General features: G+C 37.8%; 2 protein-coding genes and 1 pseudogene across 5 annotated transcripts; 2 read left to right on the forward strand and 1 right to left on the reverse strand.

Annotated features, from left to right (window-relative positions):
* Positions 1 to 928: 928 nt before the first annotated feature.
* LOC124884381 (zona pellucida sperm-binding protein 3-like) lies at positions 929 to 11,152 on the reverse strand. 4 transcript variants are annotated; one of them, XM_047392301.1, is made up of 9 exons: positions 11,014 to 11,152; positions 4,182 to 4,542; positions 3,962 to 4,080; positions 3,677 to 3,780; positions 2,153 to 2,330; positions 1,921 to 2,038; positions 1,749 to 1,831; positions 1,480 to 1,676; positions 929 to 1,301 (listed from the first exon to the last, which is right to left on the reverse strand). In XM_047392301.1, the coding sequence occupies exons 2-9, from the start codon at positions 4,311 to 4,313 to the stop codon at positions 1,222 to 1,224; spliced, it is 1,011 nt and encodes a 336-aa protein (XP_047248257.1). In that variant the 5' UTR covers positions 4,314 to 4,542; positions 11,014 to 11,152; the 3' UTR covers positions 929 to 1,221. The 4 variants fall into 4 exon arrangements, with proteins under 4 accessions (XP_047248257.1, XP_047248263.1, XP_047248249.1 ...); XM_047392307.1 differs by having other exon boundaries at positions 4,182 to 4,388; positions 11,014 to 11,118; XM_047392293.1 differs by lacking the exon at positions 11,014 to 11,152 and having other exon boundaries at positions 929 to 1,298; positions 4,182 to 4,683.
* Positions 6,392 to 9,522, forward strand: LOC124884372 (annotated as a pseudogene).
* chkb (choline kinase beta) lies at positions 11,028 to 23,409 on the forward strand. Its single transcript, XM_047392261.1, has 11 exons — positions 11,028 to 11,539; positions 13,034 to 13,142; positions 13,298 to 13,411; positions 13,509 to 13,642; positions 13,730 to 13,834; positions 18,296 to 18,354; positions 19,261 to 19,348; positions 19,498 to 19,606; positions 20,418 to 20,518; positions 20,625 to 20,706; positions 22,513 to 23,409. The coding sequence occupies exons 1-11, from the start codon at positions 11,028 to 11,030 to the stop codon at positions 22,567 to 22,569; spliced, it is 1,470 nt and encodes a 489-aa protein (XP_047248217.1). The 3' UTR covers positions 22,570 to 23,409.
* Positions 23,410 to 24,458: the final 1,049 nt, after the last annotated feature.

Raw genomic sequence — 24,458 nt, forward strand, 5'->3', positions numbered from 1 at the left:
TATTAGCACCTGAAAATGTGGATTAAAGCTGTTTTGTACCAGTGATTGAGCTTCACTAGTTAGAATTCAGTGGAATGATGAGACTTCTTAGCACAAGATGCTTTCCCTACATAGAGGACTTAATGATATAATTACCTCTTTAGAAAGATTGGTTTAGAACCAGCTCTTACCAGTAAAACCCAAAGGATTATTAATGTTATCTGTATCATTGTAATATTGACCAGAGATTTTTACATTTCTTAGCATTTGATTTGTTTTTCTGTGTTCTTTGTGATTGTATTTTAATTGTATGTACAACGCTTTGAGTGTCTCGTTACTGAAAAGCGCTATATAAACTTACCTTACCTTTATTGACAGTTACCTGACAGTAAATGAGACGGGCAGCAAAAGTCTCAAGGTTGGTAATCAAAACTAGAGAGGCTGCGTCGAGTGCTATGGACTCCATATGCCTGCTCTACCACTACATTATGCAACGCCCCACATCATTCAATATTTACCGGTATGATGAATTGTAGATTATTCCAAAACTTTCTGAATTTCTTAATTTACGCAATAAAAACATTCATATAACTTTCACATAAATTGACAGGCGTTCAAGACTCTTGAGCATAACACCGAGGTCATAAAAACACTAGAGATTTGGAGATCATGGAGATTCAGGGACACAAATGACGCAGGATAAGTGATTAGGACTAGACTTGTGGTTCGTCAATAATATTTTGAGGGGAATTGGAGGAAAGCAGTTCTTGTAGGATAAATATAAAATCTGAAGTGTTCATGCATTTACTCATTAATTCCTGTTATTTATTTAGATTTTTACAAACAGGAAATCAGTATTCATTTTTTTTCCTAATTCATCTTTATTGTATTTTTGGTGTTCAGCTTTAAAGAGAAATGAAATCAAACAAGCATTTTAGACAGTTGCGATTTTATTTCAATGGATTGCAGTGTCACAGATTAAGTGCTGGACACATGGGGTCCACACACATCCGCACCATTACAAAGAGAATTTCTTTTATTTCTCTCAAAAGACCTCCACAGTCTCACAATTTTAGTAAGTTGTTGAAGTTTTTAAACTTTTAAGTAGATTTAAGAGACTAAGTGCGATTTTGTTTCTTGTTTAAGAACAGCTAACATGAGGCCAGAGCATAATATAGACAGAGATATGAACCAGTAATATTGTCTATATTTTCATGTTCATGGCTTCAGCAGAAAATTATGTTACACTTCTGTTTTTGAGAGCTTCGTCTCCATGATGGGGATGGGACCCAGAGTGACATCGCCTTCCCATTCCAAAACTGCTGGGGAAAAAAAGACATCAGGTTTGTTACAACAGAAATCATGGTTCATCTAACAAGAAAAGCAAACATTTCTCCATCTGCGAGAAGTAAATAATATAATCTCTGATCCACTACTTCCATTTTGGTTATATAAAATCAAATGATTTAAAAAAAAAAAAAGGTGTTCCAGAAGACATACTTTCAGATTGGGCCACATCACGAACTTTCCTTGGAGGATTATAAGGTAATTTTGAATAGCCAGGAGCTGGGAGCGTTACTCCACCACCAGGAGTGGCAGGCACGGCACCAAATGTAACTGCTGGAGGGACATATGGTGCAACATCGCCAGACTCACAAGAAGCACAAGCTGCATCAACTCCATTGGCCTCCTTCCATCTGGGGACAGAAATATTAGGCACAAACAGGACTCTCTGGTTATTTATGCAATACGTGTGCAAGCATACTCACCCACCAATGTAGGAACATGCTCTGTGCTGGCTGTCTATGACATTGGCACTATGTGTTGCCTTCAAATGGCAGGTAATGTAGATCTATTAGAGCAGATGAGGACTAGGATTAATATTGCATGCAAGAAAGTAAAATACATCGTTACATTTGTGTAAGTCTCTGTGATGCATACCAGACCACTGGACGTATCCTGGAACCTGAAGGCCTCCAACTGGAACTGAAGCTTGTTATCTTCACTGCGAGGCATGAACCTTGAGTCAGAGCCTGTGATCTTGGCATCAATCAAACACCTGCACTCATGCAAAATAAGCAAATGAGGTTCCAAAAAATGTGTTTTGTTTCTGCTATATTCACCTTAATTGCTCTTGGGAGCAAGGTCTACTAATGTTTTGGTAATACTTTACCCAATGTTATCAATGAAAACATAATAAGGGCTGGAGGCTGCATCAGGTGAGAGTGTGGCTACACATCTGTCCATGAAAACACGTAGGGGTACGTGGAAGTATTGCTTGACAGTAACCTCTATATGGATATGATCTCCAAGGAAATACTGGTAGCTTGGCCTCTCATACATCCAGTCATCTGTGCAATGATAAGCAATGATACTGCTGAGAAAAACAACTGTAGAGATCAACTTAAATGAATTTGAGGTCACTATCTGTAGTCTAGCAACAACTTAGTAGATGCCATGATAAGCAGCCAAATAAAGGATGTGTATTTGTTCCACAGATAGCCTTGAGGGAAACTATTAGCTAACTGTTCAATTTTTACGGAACAGAGATTTCTGAAATCTAAATTGAAATACTTAATTGTGCGCAAGGGGCAATTCATTTGCAGTAGAGTCCACACACAACAATAAACACTCAGAGATAAATAATAATCAGAAACAGTCAGTCATTTTCTACCGCTTATTCCATAGTGGGTCACGGGGGAGCTGGTGCCTATCTCCAGCAGTCTATGGGCGAGAGGCAGGGTACACCCTGGACAGGTCGCCAGTCCATCGCAGGGCAACACACAAACAACCATGCACACACTCATTCATACACCTAAGGGCAATTTAGAGTTACCAATTAACCTAACAGGCATGTCTTTGGACTGTGGGAGGAAGCCGGAGTACCCGGTGAGAACCCATGCATGCACAGGGAGAATATGCAAACTCCATGCAGAAAGACCCCTGGCTGGGAGTCAAACCCAGGACCTTCTTGCTGTAAGGCAACAGTGCTACCAACTGCACCACCGTGCAGCCCTCAGAAACGTTTACAAGTTTATATCAGGACTCTAGGCAGCACATTTTATCTAGAACTTAAAAACCCAACATTTAAAGGAATAAAATACCTCATGTACCAGTTTGATCATGTCCTTTGGGCATAAGTGCACCTCCTTGTTGATGGTACAAGTTTGAACTCAGTGTGCAGAGGATGCCAAGGGTCTATAAGGATCTGTGTTGCCTTCTTAGTGACTCTTGTTCTGAAGACCTGACCGGTCTTGATGAATGATTTATGCTGTATAACCTCCATTCATGCTTTGTTCTTGATAGGCTTCTAAAAACCTACTTAGAATGCTTTACACTACCTTTTGTCAAATCCTAGCTTTGCACCAAATCTATTTCTGTGATGGCCCTTTTAAATTTGATTTAAATCTGATTATGGACTTTCCCTACTTCTTAAAAGCCAAAATACATTTAGATAAGTTCAGCACATAAAAGTAGTTCTGCTGTGTAAAATCTACCAACAACAATCAGAAATGCCTCATCTGTTTCTTTCCATTTTATATACCCGCTTCATCGGGCTGAAGAGTAACACCATTTCTAAAAATATAAATTTGAACTTTGTCCATAGAAAATGCTGATGAATGTAAATTTTGTTTTAGTATTTGTATTATTTGCACTGCTACAATACCTGTTTTTATAAAGTTTTTATAAAGCTCACCAGTCATAAGTTTCATAGTGAAGTACAGGAACTCTTCAGCCATCTTTACTGCAGAGAATGGAACCCACAGGGGATCAAGAGGAAGGCTGCTCACATTGTGCTTCCTAAATGATAAAATATAGTTTCAAATTCAAAAAAATTCAATTATAATTCTCAGACTAATGTGCCCCTTGCATAAAAAATTATAATAGGGATTAAGATATTCATAGACTCTGAGTCTGGCTTGCTTTGAATTTTGTATGTTACATCTGGATTTGACAAACTCTTGGACTTTGCCCTACACACCTTGGGTAGTGGCATTCCACAATTACAGCAGCTTGGGTGGTTCTTACAACAGGAGAATAGCCCACAGGTGAAGGGTTATAGTTCAGAGTATAGGTGTAGATGAGGGCAACATTTGTCATCTGGAAAGACATGCATAAAAATAATTAGAAAACAAATATATTTTACAAAATTCTAATAAACATCCATGATGGTGTTTTCATGGAACAAATTCAATCCTTACCATTAGCTGGCTTCCACACATATGGAGTTCAGCTTCATAAATCAACACTTGAGCGGCAGTATCCTCTCCAACAGGAGGACAGTTACCCAGGGTGAGGTCATTTGGATTGATGGGCTGGCCGATGCCAAACATGTCTTTCTTGACCTCCACGTGAGCTATGTTCTCTCTGCACTCGACAGCAACGGTTGCAGCAGCAACAGGGTACCTCTGCTCAAATGGCACATTAGGCTTGGGGTCAGGCTTGGGTTCATCAGGGTATTTCCAGGTGAGTTCTTTCTCAAATGTCTCAAATTGTTGGGTTTGCTGAGGTGGTTGTTTGGGAGGAAACCCAGGTTTTCCAAAACCCTGAGCATCACAGAAGCTGCCAAACAAGGCCAACATCACAATGCAAATAGCCATCAAATTCATGATCATGGCTTCACAACCACAGTGATCTGAGGAGTTCACCAGGGGCTGTAGGGAATATGGAAAGTGCACCTGCTTTTATAATGGAGTGAATCTGTTTACTTTTATTACAACCCCCCCCCCCCCAAACCTGCCCTGCCACATGTCCCAACCTCACTACAGAGACAGATCTGTACCAGTTACATTATTTCAGCTAGTCAAAAATGAGGACAGATTAATCAAAGCTGAGAGTAGATTAATCAAGTTTTAGGGCATTGAAAGAAACAAGTCAAAGTTAATTTTTTGTCTGTAAATTTCAGTGAGAACATTCTCATGAAATGAATGACAAAGATATAAAAAGGTTGGCAAACTGATGAAAAAAGGTCAGAAAAAGTCATTGTGACCCTGAGTTAGGAATTTCTGCTCTGAGCAAATAGAACAGTATATTGCCAAATCCAATTCTGTGAAGGGGGATCAATAAGGTCCAAGCAGCGTAGATTTGTGTATATTTGGAAGAATTAATAACTGAGAAAAACAAAAATGTCATCTGGGAAAGGATAGAGAGAACAACTAAGGGATGCTTCAATTACTTTTTTATTGCAAATCATTTAGAATTTGTTTTTATTATTAAAATAATAATTAAGAACAGTAAATAGCAAGTATGTAGAACTACAAACAAAATAGATATTAGGAATTAACTAATATGTTTTATTGATTTGAATTGTTAGCTGTAACTACTTTAACTTTGGAGGACCAATCCTGACATAATTAAGAATACATACAGAATAAATAAATTACTTAGTAAAATAATTACTGGGCCAAAAAGTAGGTAGAAATTTTAATTAGTGCACTATTGAAACAAAATAACAAAACAAAAAAACAGATATATTTAATAATTGATCAATTAATCGGTTATAAACATATTTTTTTAATTCTAATCCACTATGTTGATTTAAATCATTAATTCTCAAATCCTATATTTTTTTTCTTGAACTCTATATCTTTCTTTTGTTTATTTAACAGTAAGTTTCTTGCCATTTTATTTATCCTAGCCCTAGTTGTATTTGTTGTATTCAGAAGCCCACAGGCCCCAACAGCTGCCGTCTACGCCAGAGCAGATCCAGCCATGGGGGTACCCTAGGGTACATTACGCCTAGCAGAGGCTCGACAGAGCCAGGGGGCCCAGGACCCACCAAGCAGCCACCGGGAGTGAGCCGGCACATACCAAAGCACCCCGGACACCGAGAACCACCAAGACACCTGCGGGCAGAGACACCAGCCACCCGCAGGGACTGTGGTGGGGAGGAAATAGGCCCCACATTTGATGGGGGGCCTAAGCTGATCCAGGAGAGGGAGCAGACCAAAACCACCCCTGACCCAACAGGAAAAATCCCAGTATCTTGCTGTATAGTATCCAAAACAAGAAATTTATAAAAAAAATTAATTCAGAAAAAGAGGAAGAAAACTTTTAAAAAAGAATAAATCAGAAAGAATGTAATAAAGGTGAACCTTGTGTGACACTATTCTAGAAAATAATAGGTAAAATATTATTTTCCCAACATTAAAAAATATTTTGATAACAATTTTTAAATTTGCCAGATCCATCAACATTTTTGTTTTATAAGATTTAAGGCACAACCTTTGCATTTATCTGACACTGTCTTCTGCCAGATGACAATGCATTTTTGTATGCTGGAGCCAGAACAATGTTTTGGTGCATATTGTGTGCAGGTGTAAGTTTGCCTACCTAATGTACTGTCATTACTCATAGTTTCTACTTCAGTTGCCTTGGCTGAGTGGTTAGGCAATCAGAAGTTAAACAAGATATCTAGAAGTATACACATCATTCACAAATTCTTCTCAACAAAATTTTAAATAATTGTGCCAAAAATGTAAGAACACCTACTGCTGTTGCTATATCTGCACCTCAGGCCAGAAAATCAACAACATTCGTACTTTATTTGTCAAGACTGTTAACTGAACCGAAGTACAAAATATTGCAAGGACACTCATGTGACCTGCAGATGCAACATCTATGTCAAACCAAAAGATAAGAATTATTTATTTACTATGTGATCTGTTAACAGAAAGCTAACAGAAAAGTTAACTGAAAGCTTTGCTCTATGAAAACAAGAATGAATATTTTAATTTTGAATTTTAACAAAAGATTTTTTGCACACGTCTCCGTACGCCTTATATCTTTACTATAACATGACTATAAATTATCCTAATTACATATTTCTCTAAAATATTTAGTTACTCATTGCCATTGCATGCTTATCTGTTCAGCACATTATGTCAGGACAAACAGTAGGGGTGCAATCTGATTGGCAGCAGTGGATAGCAAACGGGGTGAGAAACATGTAGTCAGTGTGATCCACACCTTATAAAAGTCAGCGTTTTCAGTTCACAGTTTCCACAGCACAGTCCATTCCAATGAATCTGATTTACTTCTGTCTCTTGGCCGTTGCCATCCATGGCTACCTGGCTGTTGCTCAAAAAGGGAAACCTGAGAACCCTCTTGTGAAGCCACAACCGCCTTCATATCCTTGGCCTTCGAAACCTCAGCATCCTCAGCAACTCCAGTACCCTCAGTATCCTCAGACGCCTCAGCAACCCCAGTAGCCTCAGCAACCCCAGTAGCCTCAGCAACCCCAAGAAACCCCAGCAGCCACCCCATCCTCAGCAACCCCAGTATCCTCAGCAACCCCAGCAGCCTCAGCATCCTACGAAGCCTCAGCAACCCCAGTATCCTCAGCAACCCCAGCAACCTGAGTATCCTACGAAGCCTGAACAACCCCAGCAGCCTCAGTATCCTACGAAGCCTCAGCAACCCCAGCAGCCTCAATATCCTACAAAGCCTGAACAACCCCAGCACCCTCATGATCCTGTGAAACACCCCCGTCCTCAGAAACCTCAGACACCTCCAGAGGCATTTCACACCTGTGAAGTACCTGAGCCCTACAAGATACAATGTGGGGCCCCCACCATCTCTCCCACAGAATGTGAAGCTATACACTGCTGCTTTGATGGACGCATGTGCTATTATGGCAAATCTGGTAAGTGCTTCTCTTTTTCTTTCAACCTAAATCTTGAGAAGATACTCTGATGTGAAAGTTAAATTCAAACCAAAAAAAAAAAAGCGATTTTTTTTTTGTTGATTTCTTTCAGTGACTCTTCAGTGCACCAAGGACGGTCAGTTTATCATAGTTGTGGCAAGAGATGCTACTCTACCACACATTGACTTAGAGTTTGTCCATCTTCTTGGAAGTGGTCCAAATTGTAGTCCTGTTGGTACAACTTCAGCTTTTGCCATCAGGCAGTGACTGCCTGTAGTACTGTCATGACGGTAATGTTTGGAAGTCAGCTATCTCTTTACTGTTAAAAGGTGTATATATTTGGTTGGCAATTTTGTTCAAAATAAAATACTGTCATTTTACTGCAGGAGGAACCTGGTGTTATAGTCTATGAGAACAGGATGTCCTCTTCATATGAAGTGGCTGTTGGACCTTATGGGGCTATTACCAGGGACAGCCAATATGAGTATGAGTTTTAAGGTTTTTTAAATAAAAAGCTAAAACTTGGACTAAAAGCCAACAGCTTGTTGGCAACAATTCAAAGATATGATGATTGCAAAATCCACTATTTGAAACTACTTAGCAGAAATTCAACATGTTTTTTTCTCTTTTCTTTCTAGGTTGTTTGTCCAGTGCAGATACATTGGCACCTCCGTTGAGGCTTTGGTCATAGAGGTTGGTTTACTTCCTCCACCACCTGGAATTGCAGCTCCTGGACCTCTGCGTGTTGAGCTAAGGCTTGGCAATGGACAATGCGCTGTCAAGGCTGTTTCGAAGGTTAGTGGAAGGGACATGCTTTGTACACTAGACTTTTTCTAGCTATGACTGGCTCACATACCACTGTTTTTGTCCTAACAGAGCAAGTGGTCTACACTTCTTACTACACAGATGCCGACTACCCTGTCACAAATGTTCTGAGAGACCCAGTATATGTTGAGGTCCGTATCCTGGAGAGAACTGATCCCAACATTGTTTTGACTCTTGGAAGATGCTGGGCAACTGATAGCCCTTTCCCTCAAAGTCTTCCACAGTGGGATTTGCTAATTGATGGGTAAGAAGATTTTAGGTGTAACTTTTAGGAAAACTTTGTTATATATTTTTAACGTTATTATTCTCTTTTCTCTTGTTACAGCTGCCCCTACCGCGATGACCACTACCTTACACACCTCATCCCTGTGGACGCCTCATCCGGACTGTTGTATCCAACCCACTACAGACGTTTTGTTTCTGATCCTTCCAAGAAGGGACCTGCAGATCTATTATTGACTCCACTCCATGAAAAGGTATGAGTAATACAGAAAAAAATCCTTATTAATTTGTTCACTTTTCTCACCCATATTTCGGTAAACAATGTACTTTTGTCCACCAGGTGTATATACGCTGTGATGCTGCAGTGTGCCAGCCTACTGTGACAAATAGCTGTGAGCCAAGATGCTCCAGAAAAAGTAAGTAGCTCACTATCTTTACACTCACAGTGACTGTGTGGGATTTGCTTCTCCTGTTTTTAATTGTGCCATTAAAATGACTGTGTACAATACATAATATTGCATAGCCATTTTTATCAACTATTAACTCACTTTAGCCCACTGCTATACTTTTTTGTGCAGAGAGAGATATTTCTGCTTCCACCAGGAAGCTTTCCAGAGAAGAGATCACTGTTGTTAGCAGTAAAGAAGTTGTCTTCATTGCAGCAGTAAAAACCTGGCAATGACATTTTCTTTGTCACGTCTAATTTCCTGATGTGTACTTAAAATCAACTGAGTTTCAAATAAATACCATACTGGCTTATTCTGTTGTCTGAACTTGATTCTGTACTTTGAAAAATCCTTGCAAAAAATCAATTTAAACAACACTATCAACGTTATTAGACATAAACCTTAATAATTAAGCTTTACATAAAAGCACACGTTCTTATGTTCACATTGTTTTAGTATTTCTTAGATTGCCAGTTAATCAGTTTCTTTCTCACCAAAAATAACCCCAGTTAGAATTCTAATGGAATAAGGATGATTTCTACTAAAGATTAAAAAGCAGAAAAGGCACAGTCCAGCAAGAGTTTTGTACCATGTTATATTAACAAAAAAAAGAATAAGAAAGAAATTCTATGGAGATTTGTTTTCATCTGACAGGTTAAGTCAGAATGTTTTCTTAAGAATGTCGCTGATCAGCACTTTTAATTTATTTAAAAAAGGGACTCTAGACTAGTCCACTTTTGACTTATAATTTCAAGACTTTTGATCAACTAAATAAAATTTACTTACTTGCTATTTAATTACAAAATGCAAAAAGTGAATGTTAATGTCTATGATTAATAAAGACAAGTTCCTGTATAAGGAACAACCAGGAAACAGATGGAATAATATAATAATATAATGGTGCTTTAGTTTGTGAGGGTGAATGTAAAAAAGTCTTCTTTATAATTTTCTTTAGCATGGTATTGTGTACACACCTAAAACACATTGTCGTGGCTTAACTGGTTAAAGTGCACAGTTTTTGTCCTTTTAGTATGTTTATTTTAGTAAGTCAATGCACATAAATTGAGGTTCCTGTTCGTCTGTTCTATTTAACACTTGCAATAGGGTTAGAGAAGATAGCATTTTGTCTCTTCTTGTCTTCAGTGTCTACATTTATAAAAGTTGGAAAAATGACAGTGGAACAGTATGTAAAGTTGGTGGACCCATAACTAACTGCTTAATGTAGATAGATGTTCTTTTTTTTATTTATTAATCTACTGCTGGCCTTCAAAACATTATTGAGGATGTTCTCTCAATATGGGTTAGAGCTTGACATTAATTGTAATGAACAGTACAGTAATATTCTGATCGCAAGCAGTTGGGCTGTTTGTATAGTAGCAATTCCTGATTTGTTCTGTCTTATACTGTTCTTGAAAATGTGCGTACTGTATTTAAATATCTAGGATATTATATATATGTTGACCAATGATGTGGAGATTTACCTACATGCTAATATGGCGATATGTAAGTTTAGCATGTGCTCTGTACAAGTGAATATTTCATTTTAAAGCATTTTAAGCCAAGTTAATAATAGATACATAATGATTTAATAAGTCAAGTACCCTGAATTACGGTTCCATGTAAATTATAGCCATAGGCTATTGAACGGAGTCAGGTCTTTATCAAAACTGAAGCAATTAATATTTTTCATTTTTCGAACTTTTTTTTAATTTTTATTTAGCACTACACTTCCCAGAAACCTTTAGGAAGCGAGAGACCAACGTACCACTGACCAATAAGATCGATAGTAGGACGGTCCTTGAATTGTGATTGGACGTTTATTACGTCGCTCCGGCTATACGGATGTTACTGCTGGTTACCCTTACGGCAATAAAAAGTAATTTGAATACAACATACTTAAAGCGCCTCCCATGCGGTTCAGGACGTCCAGCTATGTTTGGCTCCTCCAGTTAAGCAGCTTTATCGGTGAACTGCGTGTGTCAGCCTGCCCGTCCCGACGCCTCATCACATCGACATTTTACGGCGGGGTTCATTTACTCCTCACCCGGAAACTCACGATGCAGTCTTGTAGAAATGCGACCCACAGTATCTGTTGCGGCACGGAGGGTTTGGGCACAGCGGAGAAACCGGGGCCAGCGCTCCGCTGCGGTAACATTTCCAGGCCCACTTTCTCCTTGGAAGACGCCCGATCTCCGGGAGAGAAGAAGCGAGTCATTGCGAGCTCGCTTTTGGTCGATGAGCGACACTTGAGGACCCCGAGCCCCCCGCTGGACGATGACTCAGAGGCTGAGTCTTTTCGGGATGGAAGAAGCGATGAGGTCGATCGGGACACAAAATGCAGAGCGTTTTTGTGGTGCAGAGATTTTTTGTCTGGATCTTGGAAAACTGTCCAAGAAGCGGACTTTCAAATTAGTATCGTCAGGTAATTAATAACAGGAACAGCGCTAGGATGGCTGTATCATTGTAGGACAAGTTGGGATACGTATTTTTTTTCTAATGTGTACTAATTTGAGGGAAACACAATACTTCCAACTTAGTTTTTATTTTTATTTTGGTTTTATCATTGTATTTCAGTGGCGGTTCATTCTCAACTGGGTTCTTGGGCGAATGGATCCCTTTTCTCACTTGGCAAAAATAAACTAATTCCTACATTGTCATTACAAATAATTTCTTTTCTGGTAACACTTATATGTTTTAATCAACCAAACAATTTTTAACATGAGACTAAGTTAAATAAAGCAAATCTAAGAGCAGTTTAAAAAATGGATTTAATTTATTAAGGAGAAAAACTATATATGAAAAATAATTTGCCCTCTAAATCAATAACTGTTTTGTGCCACTCTTTGGAGCATCAAGTGTTTGCAATAACTGGCTATGTTCTCCTTATATTGCTGTGGAGGAGTTTTGGCCAACTCTTCTTTGCAAAATTGCTTTAATACAGCCACATTTGAAGTATTCTGAGCATGAAAATCCTGTTTATGAACTTTGACTACACCACCCCAAAGCCTTCACTTTACTGAGCTATTCAGAGCATGATACATGGCTCTATCAGTTAAGGCAAATTGTCCAACTATAATCTCCACTATGTTGACTGTATTTATGCTCTTTTTTTCTGAAAGGCTGTTTTAGTCTTCCAGCAGATGTCCCAGGAGTCGAATCTTAAAAATATTCCACTTTTGTGTCATTGGTCCAAAGAATGTCTTCCCAAAAAGGCTTAGGCATCTTCGGGATGTTATTTGCAAACATGAAATGGGCCATTGTGTTATTTTTATCTCAGCATGGGTTTTGGCTATGAACATTGACCTTAACTGAGTCAAGTAGAGCCTGGAGTGCTTTAGATGTTGTTCATGGTCCTTTTGTGACATCCTACATGTGTCATTGATGTGCTCTTGGAGTAATTGTGGTTGGGCAGCTGCTCCTGTGAAGGTTCACCCCTGTTCCATGCTTTCTCCATTTGCAGATATTGGCTTTCAGTGTAAGAGAGCATTAACTGCTCATTTTGTGGGTGTTCCGCAAATAAAACAATGTTGTTTTTTTTCAATCTAAAATTGTATTTCAAAGAATCTCAGTTCAGCACAGAATTATCCAGTTGGTATCTGACCAGTCTAAAGTATTTTAGAATTTAAACGAGAGATGAAGTGCAGACTCCTAATGGCTGCACAATGTATTAAATCATTTATTGCAATGCCAATATAGCTGCAAAGGTCTGCTAAATGCAATATTAAATAGAAAATTAGAGTTTATATTTTATTCACTTTCTCAATTTCTAAATGTTTGACCAGTTGCATTTACTTTACTGCCATTAATCTCTTTTAGTGCTCTTAAATCTGAAAGAACTCTTTCCTTGACCTCTTGATGAACAGGATATGGAACAATTATGTAACCTGTGCTGTGAATGTTGTCTTTGTTTTCCCAGTGGTGGATTGAGTAATCTACTTTACATGTGTAGTTTGCCTGAACATGTTCCATGTTTGGGGGAAGAACCCCGGCAGGTGCTCCTGAGAGTCTACGGTGCCATCTTGCAGGTTGGTGAGCTTAGTACGGGGTCATGAAGAAGCTGTATTTGGCCATGAGTCTGCCTCACTGCTAATGTTTGTTATTGGACTGGCTCTTCTTTAAAAGTTCCTTTTTTCCTAAGAGTGAAACAAACATCTTCCGCTGACTGTTTTCTCCCACTCAGGGTGTGGATTCTCTTGTCCTGGAGAGTGTGATGTTTGCTATTCTGGCAGAGCGAACGTTGGGGCCAAAACTTTATGGCATTTTTCCGGAGGGACGCTTGGAACAGTACCTGCCAGTATAAAACACTTGGAGTCTAAATACATTTTCCTGATACTCTAGATGATAGTTGTTTTATTGTTTGTTCTTTTCTGAATGTCTCTGTTAATACCTAGAACACACGCATGCGCACGGAACAGCTGTCAGATCCAGTCATTTCGGCTGAGATTGCCACCAAGCTGGCACACTTCCATGACATGGTCATGCCCTTTAACAAAGAGCCCAAGTGGCTGTTCGGGACCATTGACAAGTAAGAACAAAACACTGTCCCACTTTATTTGTGTACAGTTACTGTATTGTATGTACATGACATCTGCGTCCTCTACTGTTTTTAAAGATATATGGATCAAGTGATGAAGATTCATTTTGTGCGTGACACACATGTGAAGAAGTACAAGAAACTGATGAAGTTTGACCTGCCTGCTGAGCTCAAGAGTCTCCGGTGAGTTCGGCTGAATGATTGCACGATATGTATTGTGAGGACAATGGTAATTATTATAATACTTAATTCAGTCATTTTTGCTAAAGTCCCTGCATACAGACTGATAGACACACATAATGCTCTTTAAATAAAACTTACTCATTATCAAATAGACTACATCACTAAACCAGCTATGGTTGGTAGTGTATCTGTACAGCTAAACAGCACATATTTAGTTCCACTTTGAAACAAATATAGCATTGACTTACACTCATAAGCCAACAGTGGAGGAAAAAGATCCCAATAGCAAAAGTAATCTCAATCATATCAGTTTAGGTATTATAAATGTCATTATTTAGAGTTTATTGTTGTTGTCGCTGCAGAAAGACTATTTATCACAATAATACATTTTTAGAGGTGCAATTATCCGGCACTTCCGTCTCCATGCTAATAATCCGTTTTCTTTGAGGTCTGAGCTGTTGATTCCAAGTTTGACCAATTCGATTGTTTTGCCTAAAATATATTCAACAAAAGAGAGAAAAAAACATGATGCAGGTGTTATAATCAACCAGAAAAAGAAGGAATTACAAGATTTTCCCCATTTATGCCAAAGCATTAATCCCTACCCTTTATCTGATTTTATTAAGCTTAACAAAGTGTCGTTCTTGGTTTTGATGCATTTATTGAATTGGATCACCAATCAAGAATAAATTGGCCAATTCATAACTTTGAGTGATTGGTACTTTTCTTTTATTTTTCCAGTTGGTGTACAATGACGATATAATATCGTCCATCCCTATACAGGTCCTTCTCAAAATATTAGCATATTGTGATAAAGTTCATTATTTTCCATAATGTCATGATGAAAATTTAACATTCATATATTTTAGATTCATTGCACACTAACTGAAATATTTCAGGTCTTTTATTGTCTTAAAACGGATGATTTTGGCATACAGCTCATGAAAACCCAAAATTCCTATCTCACAAAATTAGCATATCATTAAAAGGGTCTCTAAACGAGCTATGAACCTAATCATCTGAATCAACAAGTTAACTCTAAACACCTGCAAAAGATTCCTGAGGCCTTTAAAACTCCCAGCCTGGTTCATCACTCAAAACCCCAATCATGGGTAAGACAGCCGACCTGACTGCTGTCCAGAAGGCCACTATTGACACCCTCAAGCAAGAGGGTAAGACACAGAAAGAAATTTCTGAATGAATAGGCTGTTCCCAGAGTGCTGTATCAAGGCACCTCAGTGGGAAGTCTGTGGGAAGGAAAAAGTGTGGCAGAAAATGCTGCACAACGAGAAGAGGTGACCGGACCCTGAGGAAGATTGTGGAGAAGGGCTGATTCCAGACCTTGGGGGACCTGCGGAAGCAGTGGACTGAGTCTGGAGTAGAAACATCCAGAGCCACCGTGCACAGGCGTGTGCAGGAAATGGGCTACAGGTGCCGCATTCCCCAGGTCAAGCTACTTTTGAACCAGAAACAGCGGCAGAAGCGCCTGACCTGGGCTACAGAGAAGCAGCACTGGACTGTTGCTCAGTGGTCCAAAGTACTTTTTTCGGATGAAAGCAAATTCTGCATGTCATTCGGAAATCAAGGTGCCAGAGTCTGGAGGAAGACTGGGGAGAAGGAAATGCCAAAATGCCAGAAGTCCAGTGTCAAGTACCCACAGTCAGTGATGGTCTGGGGTGTCGTGTCAGCTGCTGGTGTTGGTCCACTGTGTTTTATCAAGGGCAGGGTCAATGCAGCTAGCTATCAGGAGATTTTGGAGCACTTCATGCTTCCATCTGCTGAAAAGCTTTATGGAGATGAAGATTTCATTTTTCAGCACGACCTGGCACCTGCTCACAGTGTCAAAACCACTGGTAAATGGTTTACTGACCATGGTATCACTGTGCTCAATTGGCCTGCCAACTCTCCTGACCTGAACATAATAGAGAATCTGTGGGATATTGTGAAGAGAACGTTGAGAGACTCAAGACCCAACACTCTGGATGAGCTAAAGGCCGCTATCGAAGCATCCTGGGCCTCCATAAGACCTCAGCAGTGCCACAGGCTGATTGCCTCCATGCCACGCCGCATTGAAGCAGTCATTTCTGCAAAAGGATTCCCGACCAAGTATTGAGTGCATAACTGTACATGATTATTTGAAGGTTGACGTTTTTTGTATTAAAAACACTTTTCTTTTATTGGTCGGATGAAATATGCTAATTTTGTGAGACAGGAATTTTGGGTTTTCATGAGCTGTATGCCAAAATCATCCGTATTAAGACAATAAAAGACCTGAAATATTTCAGTTAGTGTGCAATGAATCTAAAATATATGAATGTTAAATTTTCATCATGACATTATGGAAAATAATTAACTTTATCACAATATGCTAATATTTTGAGAAGGACCTGTAATATCGTCCATCCCTATATGTAATGTAGTTGGGATGTAGAGCGTAAGCGGCTGTACTTTATGAACGTATGGATCATCTGTACGCATCTGGTTCTTTTTAGGGTATTCATGCTTTGACTGGGGAGTGATTTGAGTCTCCTTCACAATCCCCCACATTTCTGTTAATGCCTGTCTAATCTATTGTGCAAGTTTTGCTTATTTTTAAAATGTGAAAAACGAAAGACCAAATGCTCTAAACATTTCATTTATATTTGAGAGCTCTGCCTCATAAATAGTTAAAACAAGTTAGTATTGTTTCACGGGTATTGTTCAATGTTTTTCAATAAAATAGGATTGGAACTTTGAAGGTGTATTGTGACCAACACCTGACAGTGTCAGTTAAAAAAAAAAAAAATTGGCATCAGCCAAAAGCGGAATTGGCAGGTCTGGCTTTTTAAAGACCTGAAATGGGGCCAGAAAACTGCAATCGGTGCACCCCTGGTTCAGATACTAGTATCCAATATGGTTGGTCAAGCTTAAATGTTTTTAACTAAAGAATTTCACCTTTTTAAGTGAAAAACCACTTGAGTCAAATTGTTTCTCATTTTTATGCCAATGAAGCTTAATATAAGAGAAAATAAGAAAAAACGGGTTATTCTATGTTAATGGTAAAAATAGTTCGCGTTGATTATTCTTCTCTTTTTTTCAATTACCCTTTTCTTTGTTCCCTTTTTAAAACCATTTTTAGAGGTCAGACTGTAGGTTGGTAAAGGCTTTACTTTTTATCTATCTTAAGATCCTGAATCTGCCAACCAGCCATTTGGAGCTTAAGATTTGTCTCCAACTAGATTTAAAACATTTTGAAGAGCCAGAGAAAGTGCTCCGTTTTTTATTTCTTCATCTCTCGTTAGATCCGATTTTTCTTTGAAGTAAATCCAACCAGCTCTGAAGTGCTTTTCAGTTTCACATTCTCTACAAAAGGTTATACTGAGACCTATCTTTGTTACTCTGTCCAATGACCAGAGTAAATATCTAGATAAAACCAGCTGATATTACAGAGGGTAGGTTTTATAGCGTTTTAGGCAAGAGACAAATGATTAAGCCAAATCTTTAAATATGGTTTAATAACCCACATGAGGAGTCCGTGGTTGATAAGAAATACCATTGGGCTGATTATCAGTGAATACAAGGTTCTTCTCAACTATTTGTTAAAATCACTATAAATCCATTTCAGTAGGTATTTAATTATAGGTTTTCTTCGCCATTTAGGACAAACCTGCCAAATAGTGTTTAAAAGAATTTGTTGCTTGAACAAAGCTCATAGAAAACAGGAGTCTACATGTTTTTCTTTTTTTTTTTTGCGTGCTCTCAGACCAGTTAATGACCTTTGAACCAGCGTTTCCACAACTTCACTTCTGATTTCTCCTCATAGTCCAAAAGTCCGAATCGACGCAGAATCAGGCTGCTGTTTATTATCTGTTTTGTGTTTATGTCTAAACAGATGCTATCTTGTAGATATGCACCTGTCTTCTGAAGCAGGATTAGCATTACAGTTATTGGAACCCATTTATATCTGCTTTGACAGCTGTACTTAATCTCATCTTGGATGGATTATGGTCTTTTGATATTAGCACACAAGACTTTAGGGGATGGTTTGTTTTTCCCTGAAGCTTCCTTTGGTTTGTTCATCTATCACTCGGTTGGCTCCTAAGAAGAATATAATGGGATTTTAGAGTTAGCTTTTATTTATTAAGTCCGTGGATTATGTAGCTTTATGAGAGAGTATGTCAGATTTTATATTTGTTAAACCTTTAAACATTATTGATAAAGTAGAGACAGGGATTTTAAAGAAACTGGAACCGCAGCAGAACTGGAACAAAACATACATGCGATGCACCCTCTTTGGCTTAAAAGCGTTTATTTTTTTTTCTTTCTCTTTTCCAACTAACACCACAATTAATAACTTTTTCTTTGTGCCTAACCACTAAATATATGGATTGAATTCTGTTGCAATATCTGCATATGCAACACTAAAACCTTTTACTGTGTTTTTTTCTGTGTATATCGCCCTTTTGACTGTCTCATCAACAGTTCATTGCTGGCAGCAACCCCGTCTCCAGTGGTGTTTTGCCATAATGACGTCCAAGAAGGTAAAAAGTGACAATTTTTGGGTTTTTAAGGTTTTTCAGATATCATACATTTTAGATATCTGACTAGATGTATGATAACTAGGTGAAACTAAGGAAGGATTTGATGAGCAGGTGGCTGTGCCCATGTTTTAAGAGTTGGGTGACAGGCGGTTACAGATACAATAATCCTCCATTAGTCAATTTTTCTTGTAGTGGAGTTCAAATAAATCTGTTCAATATGGAGATCTCAACATTATACCTAAACATTCTGCTTTTTGAGCATCTCAGTATGTTGGGATCTGGTGACACATTACTTTTAGATGTCAGGGAATATCCAAAACATAATTGTACTTTTAGGCAGGAATGAATATGAAAAGAGAAGCTGAATATGATGAAGAGCAAGCTTAAATGAAGAGCAGCAAATTCAGATGTCAGGGGTGGGAGAGCATGATAGACAGCATGCCCCACTGAGCTGAAATGTCCGCCCCTGTCATGTTGCGTTCATGAAACATGGGAAATTTGAACAGTTTGATGGTTAAGTTTCATATTTCATATAAACTCTATTTAAATACCTGTTTGGTAAAATAAAATAAAACAGAATAAAATACTGACAGATCTAAACTTTTCAGTTGGCAGTTAACATGCAAAGCTTGGCAGGAAAGGATGAAAGTGATTGTCAGCAACACTTTAGGTCTTGAAAATCATGCCCACAAAGTATCCACAGCAGCGTTTCTTTTCAACACGGTGCCATATTGCTTTTAATTACCGTACTAGTTCTGTAAAATATACAATAACTTTGACATTTCTTGGCTCAGGAGACCAATTTCTTTTCATCACTTCAGCCATTGTTTAAACCGGATATCAAAAAAACCAAAATGTTTGCCTTATCTCTGTATAATGTTGGTTTTCTTATTTCTTGTTTTGCAGGAAACATCCTCATGCTGGAGGAAAGGGACCACACATCGACAGAAAGATTTATGCTTATAGACTTCGAATACAGCAGTTACAATTACAGGTAAAATAAGCACTTTCATCATTCATTGTATTCATTGGAAACAGAATGACGTCTTGGGTTGAGAAACTCTTAACAAGGTCTTTTATTTGAATGAGTCATTTGGACCCGTCTTAAACAATGTTAATTCTATCATATTTTCTTTTCGGTAGGGGCTTCGACTTTGGGAACCATTTCTGTGAGTGGATGTATGATTACACATACAACGAGTGGCCGTTTTACAAAGTCACACCTGAGAACTACCCAACCAGAGAGCAGCAGGTCAGTCAAATCATGGCTCCTTATGATGCAGATTATTCATCTCGTTAACCATACAGATTACTGATGCACCGATCAAGAATCTGTTGTTTAAACTCATCATTTTCAACAAAGACAAAATCATTGAACATTTTTATTCTTTGTTCCATCCTATTTAGGCAATTGCCGTGGTTTTTATCAGTAAATTATTAAAGAGCAGTCTCTGGGTGTTTTGCCTAAACAATGTAAACGCTTAGCTTCACTCTGAAATTTCAATAGGCTAACAATATTTACAAACCCAGAATGTCCATAACAGAGGATGAAAGCTCAAATTGAAAAAGCAGCAGCTTTACTGTAAGATGTTCAGACTTCCTGTTATCTGCTGAAGTCTCAGCCTCTGTTCAAAAGTAGTAACCTGAATGACCAACCAACATGCCCCAATAGAAAATACAGCTTCCCTTTAAGTAGCTCTATATTGTTAAACATGCTTAAATAGTAACACTGTTATTGCTGTTTTTTGATCATATATTTAGTGTGCTTAAAATGAATGATATCTGAGGCTTTAGTGACAGTTTGACTCTTAATCAGATGAACTATTTTTAATCACTTTAATAGTTCATGTTAAACTCAAAAAACATATGCAACACTTCACACGGTTAAGTACGACTTATAAGATTATCACAACCCCAGTAGATACAGCAAGTGCTTTGGTTGTGTGGGGACATCTAGTGGTAAAAACAAGGTAATGGAATTGTGTTCATGAGCGCAAACCGTAAATTAATATTTTTTCTACAATTTGAAGACATGTGAAATAATAATTAAAATATCATTTCAGCTTCACTTCATAAGGAATTATTTAGCCGAGCAACATCGGCTCTCCAGGACTGACCTGGACCAGGCACAAATTGAAGAGGATTTGATCATTGAAGCCAACAGGTAAACATTTAAAAAATGCTTCACTGCAGCCGTGATGAACTGTTTTTAGAGTTACTGAAGAATCTCCACACTCCTAAACTTGTGTTGCTTTTATTATGCACCATAGATATGCATTAGCATCGCATTTCCTTTGGGGGCTGTGGTCCATCATTCAAGCTAAGATATCCAAGATTGAGTTTGGATATATGGTAAGGCTGTGTTTTGGTTTTTCAGCACATGACGATCTTTAAAACAATGCATCAAGTGTTTGTTGACTTTCTAAAAAGATACGAACAATCAAGAATCTGATATTCTGCAATTATTCTGCAAAAGAAATTAAACAAAAATGGTTCAATTCACTTTTTACATTAAAATTAAAAGGCAAACAGATTCTTGATTGTCCGAATATTTTTACATTTTAAGGTAACTGTGCAGCATTTACTGGTGGGGATATAAGTGTAATAATTTATTTAAATCCCTACCAGTAGGTGTTGCATCTTTACCTGCTGTAGCTGCATTATGCAGAATTGCCCATTAGGCACTAGGCCTGCAGCTATCGATTATTTTAATAACTGATTAATCTAGCGATTATTTTCTCAATTGCTTGATTAATCTAACGAGAGATGCTGGTAGTAAATTAACATACCTCAATAAACAAGCGGTTTTAAATGCATTGTAAATGGCAACAACATTAAAAACTCAATTCAATGCTCAGAATGCTTTGCCACTTGAGAAGTTCTGGATAGAGCATATTTACAGACAGAAGTTTTTTTTTTTTTTTTAAATGCAAATGTAAATATTTTTTGTACGGTTTTGGCTTAATTACCGCACTGAGTGGGTTGTTGTCTCAGCAAATGTCATGTTTTAGAGTCAGCATACTCCAGTTAACGATTATTTGATTACTAAATGAGCTGACGATTATTTCAATAATCCATCCATCACGATTGTTTCAGCCCTATAACAGGATTTCTTTTATTGGCCAGGCACCTCCAAGAAAAACTGAAGACATTGATGTTGCACATATAGTCTACCCCCCATTAATGATCATATTTTTATTAAATAAAAAATGGAGACTCGCTATGCATGAATTCCCATCGTTTATTTAAAGTTAGACTAGTCACAGCATTCAGTATGGCTCTACCTTGTCTTTCACATATTGAGAGAGTAGCCCTAGTGATGTTGATTTATGATATATGGCAGCGTTAGAATCTAAAACATTTACACACTTATACATTTTTTTATGAAAGCCAATTGATCTGAACTGGGTTTTGATGGGAATTTACTGGGTATGCCTCTAGTGTCTTTATGGAGCTCCTCATACTGATTTCAACCAATTCTGATTTCTCTTCTTTTCTCTTTCCTCCCATGAGTCGCCATTAATTATTATTTATGTTTGAAACACAGGTGATTTCACATGGTTTTACTGTTGTTTTACAACTAAGGTGAAATAGTTTTATTCACTCACAATTTAAATGGTGGTTAGCATCGTATATTAGATATCAGCAGAATCAGTACAGTCAACATTAGTCTCTGTGTAAATTCTCTAGAGAATATAGAACCTAACCTTAAAGGATAAAACAAAACTGTTGCTGTAGTATGTTCAGCCTTGCTGTTATCCATGGACGTTTCTGTTTCTCTTTTATAAGTAGCAGCCTGAAGGAACAGTGCAGCTCTGTAATAAATGTTACAGCAGATGAAAGATCTCCTTCTGACACATTTACTTTGCTGGTAAATAAACTAAAACTATTCAAAGTAAACTAAACATGGTTTCATATAAAACCAAGAACAGACCAATTTAGGGCTTCACCATTTTTTTGTAAAGATATCCTTTGCTTTGAATACTATCATTTTTATTCAAATTATTACACAAAGATACAAACAGGGTTGGTGTTTATTTTATACCTGTACGTCAAAAGGTTAAACAGTTTCTATAACATGTAGTTTACCTTCCGACATTTAAATTCTTTGTGTTTTCCATTTTAATTACAGCTTTGCAAACATTTCTGTCTATGCAGGATTACGCTCAGAGCCGTTTTGATGCCTACTTCAAGCAAAAAAAGCTCTTCTCCTGAATTCCTCCAACCAAAAAATCTGAATGTACTGTCTTTAACTGTTTCTATCATCCTTCCAGCTCTGCTCATGCCTATGCAAGGATTTTATAAACACTCGCTTTTTGTCTGATTATGGTTTGTGAATGTAAAGAAAAGTGTAAGAAAATGCACAAACTGCAACACTATATACAGTGTTGTTATGGGTTAATAACCTCTGTGAGTAGATGTTTAGCTATTTAATTTCTACCTACTTAAGTTAACAATTTTTGATGGACCTTTCATCTATGGACCATTTTGTGACTTTCATGCATGTTTCATCCCTTCGCTGTATCTGTGCATGTCAGAGGTCACTGCTTTATTTTGTTATAATAATTCCAAACTACAGAGATTTTAGTATAGAAAGCTTTTTACTGTTGAGTTTTTAGTAATTTTATCTCAGTAGTTTCAATGTTTGTTCTACAGCAGAATGTATTCTCAATGGTGATTATTGTTATTTGTGTCCTATTGTGTTTAAACTGATTTTCTTGTGACTGAAATACTCCTTGTGTCACTTTTTGGGAAAAAATTAGATATTTTTTTTTCCAGTTATTCCTCAGAACTCCATAAAATCGAAAACGACCTCATATTAAGCACGCAGTAAACTGAGGGCTTTTTTTTAATCTCGTCTCTCTAAAGGTTTTATTTAAATTAAACATACATGCTTGAACAAATTGAATGTGATGATGGAATTGAAGTAAATAAGGGTGCTGTTTTATTCAAAATGTTTTCCTGTTGCAGTCATTCTATAACAACTTTACTGTTTATTTTTCTACTAACAAGGAAAATCCTAAACCAATTAAACATGTTTGCTCAGAATCTGTATTACTGCTTGTCTGTCAGTCTATTTTATGTAAAAATGTAGATTAAATGTATTAACATTTCTCGTTAAATGTGAAGTTAATCTTCCATAAAGTTGCAAAGTGCAGGAGTATCTAACTAAATTATATATAATTATATGATAAAATGTTACTTTATATTAATCAATTAAAAAACAAACTGTCATGTAGTTTCATTACACACAGGGTAAATATTTCAACTCTTTAGTGCCGTTTAATGATTATGGCTTACAGCTAATGAGAACCAAAATTCAGTTTCTCAGAACATGAGAACACAATTATGATTTTAATGCATAAATGTCAGCCCACTGAACAATGTCTGGACACTCTACAGTACCTGCACTCAGAATTTGGTCATGGCTCCTTTTGGATGAATTACTTGATCAATGCTGTGTCGTATGGAGGCGATCAGCCCGTGGCTCTACTCAGATGTTAAGAAAGTCTAGGTTGCTTTACTAGCGGCCTTCAGCTCATCTGGGTTGTTGTTGGCTCTGCTGTTTTCATCTCACTCTTGATAATTCTCCATAGATTCGGTATTGGGTTTAGGTCGGTCCAGTGCGCTGGTCAGTCAAACACAGAGATACCATGGTCATTAAATCCAGTGTTAGTATGTTTTGGTATTGTAGGAAGGTACCAACTAGGTAGAGAATAAAATTCAGTCTCTAAAGCTTCTCAGGAAGCATGAAGGACTCTAAAATCCACGTTTAGATGACTGTTGATTCTGGACTTGATAAAACACATTCCTGAATACATCTGTGTGTGCTACCCTATGAAACACTGAAACCAGCTGCAGCCCTCATCTCATGAATGTCTTCCAAACTCTTGAATATGCTTTGCTTTACAGTGTTGCTTTACAGTTACCCCAAGGCGTCGGTTAACCCATTTTGCTTTTGCACCTTTTTTCACTAGTTTTTCTTGCCACTATACATTTCATTAATATTGGGTACAGATTTCTGTGTAAACAGCCAATTCAATTAATAATGACCTTCTTTGGATCACCCTGCTTTTGAAGCCTGTCTCTTGTACTGTTGCTGT

The sequence above is a fragment of the Girardinichthys multiradiatus genome, chromosome 2 (assembly GCF_021462225.1).
Source record: "Girardinichthys multiradiatus isolate DD_20200921_A chromosome 2, DD_fGirMul_XY1, whole genome shotgun sequence".
Classification (NCBI taxonomy): domain Eukaryota; kingdom Metazoa; phylum Chordata; class Actinopteri; order Cyprinodontiformes; family Goodeidae; genus Girardinichthys; species Girardinichthys multiradiatus.

What these genes read in the sequence shown, in the direction of transcription:
- LOC124884381 (XM_047392283.1), bottom strand. Translation starts at nt 4,595, where the DNA reads ATGATCATGAATTTGATGGCTATTTGCATTGTGATGTTGGCCTTGTTT. An exon ending in AGGATACGTCCAGTGGTCTG is followed by an intron (nt 1,832 to 1,920) that starts GTATGCATCACA and finishes CTGCTCTAATAG; the next exon opens with ATCTACATTACCTGCCATTT. An exon ending in GCATGTTCCTACATTGGTGG is followed by an intron (nt 1,677 to 1,748) that starts GTGAGTATGCTT and finishes TTCTGTCCCCAG; the next exon opens with ATGGAAGGAGGCCAATGGAG.
- chkb (XM_047392261.1), top strand. Translation starts at nt 11,028, where the DNA reads ATGCGGTTCAGGACGTCCAGCTATGTTTGGCTCCTCCAGTTAAGCAGC. An exon ending in GCTGAGCTCAAGAGTCTCCG is followed by an intron (nt 13,835 to 18,295) that starts GTGAGTTCGGCT and finishes TCTCATCAACAG; the next exon opens with TTCATTGCTGGCAGCAACCC. An exon ending in CCATAATGACGTCCAAGAAG is followed by an intron (nt 18,355 to 19,260) that starts GTAAAAAGTGAC and finishes CTTGTTTTGCAG; the next exon opens with GAAACATCCTCATGCTGGAG.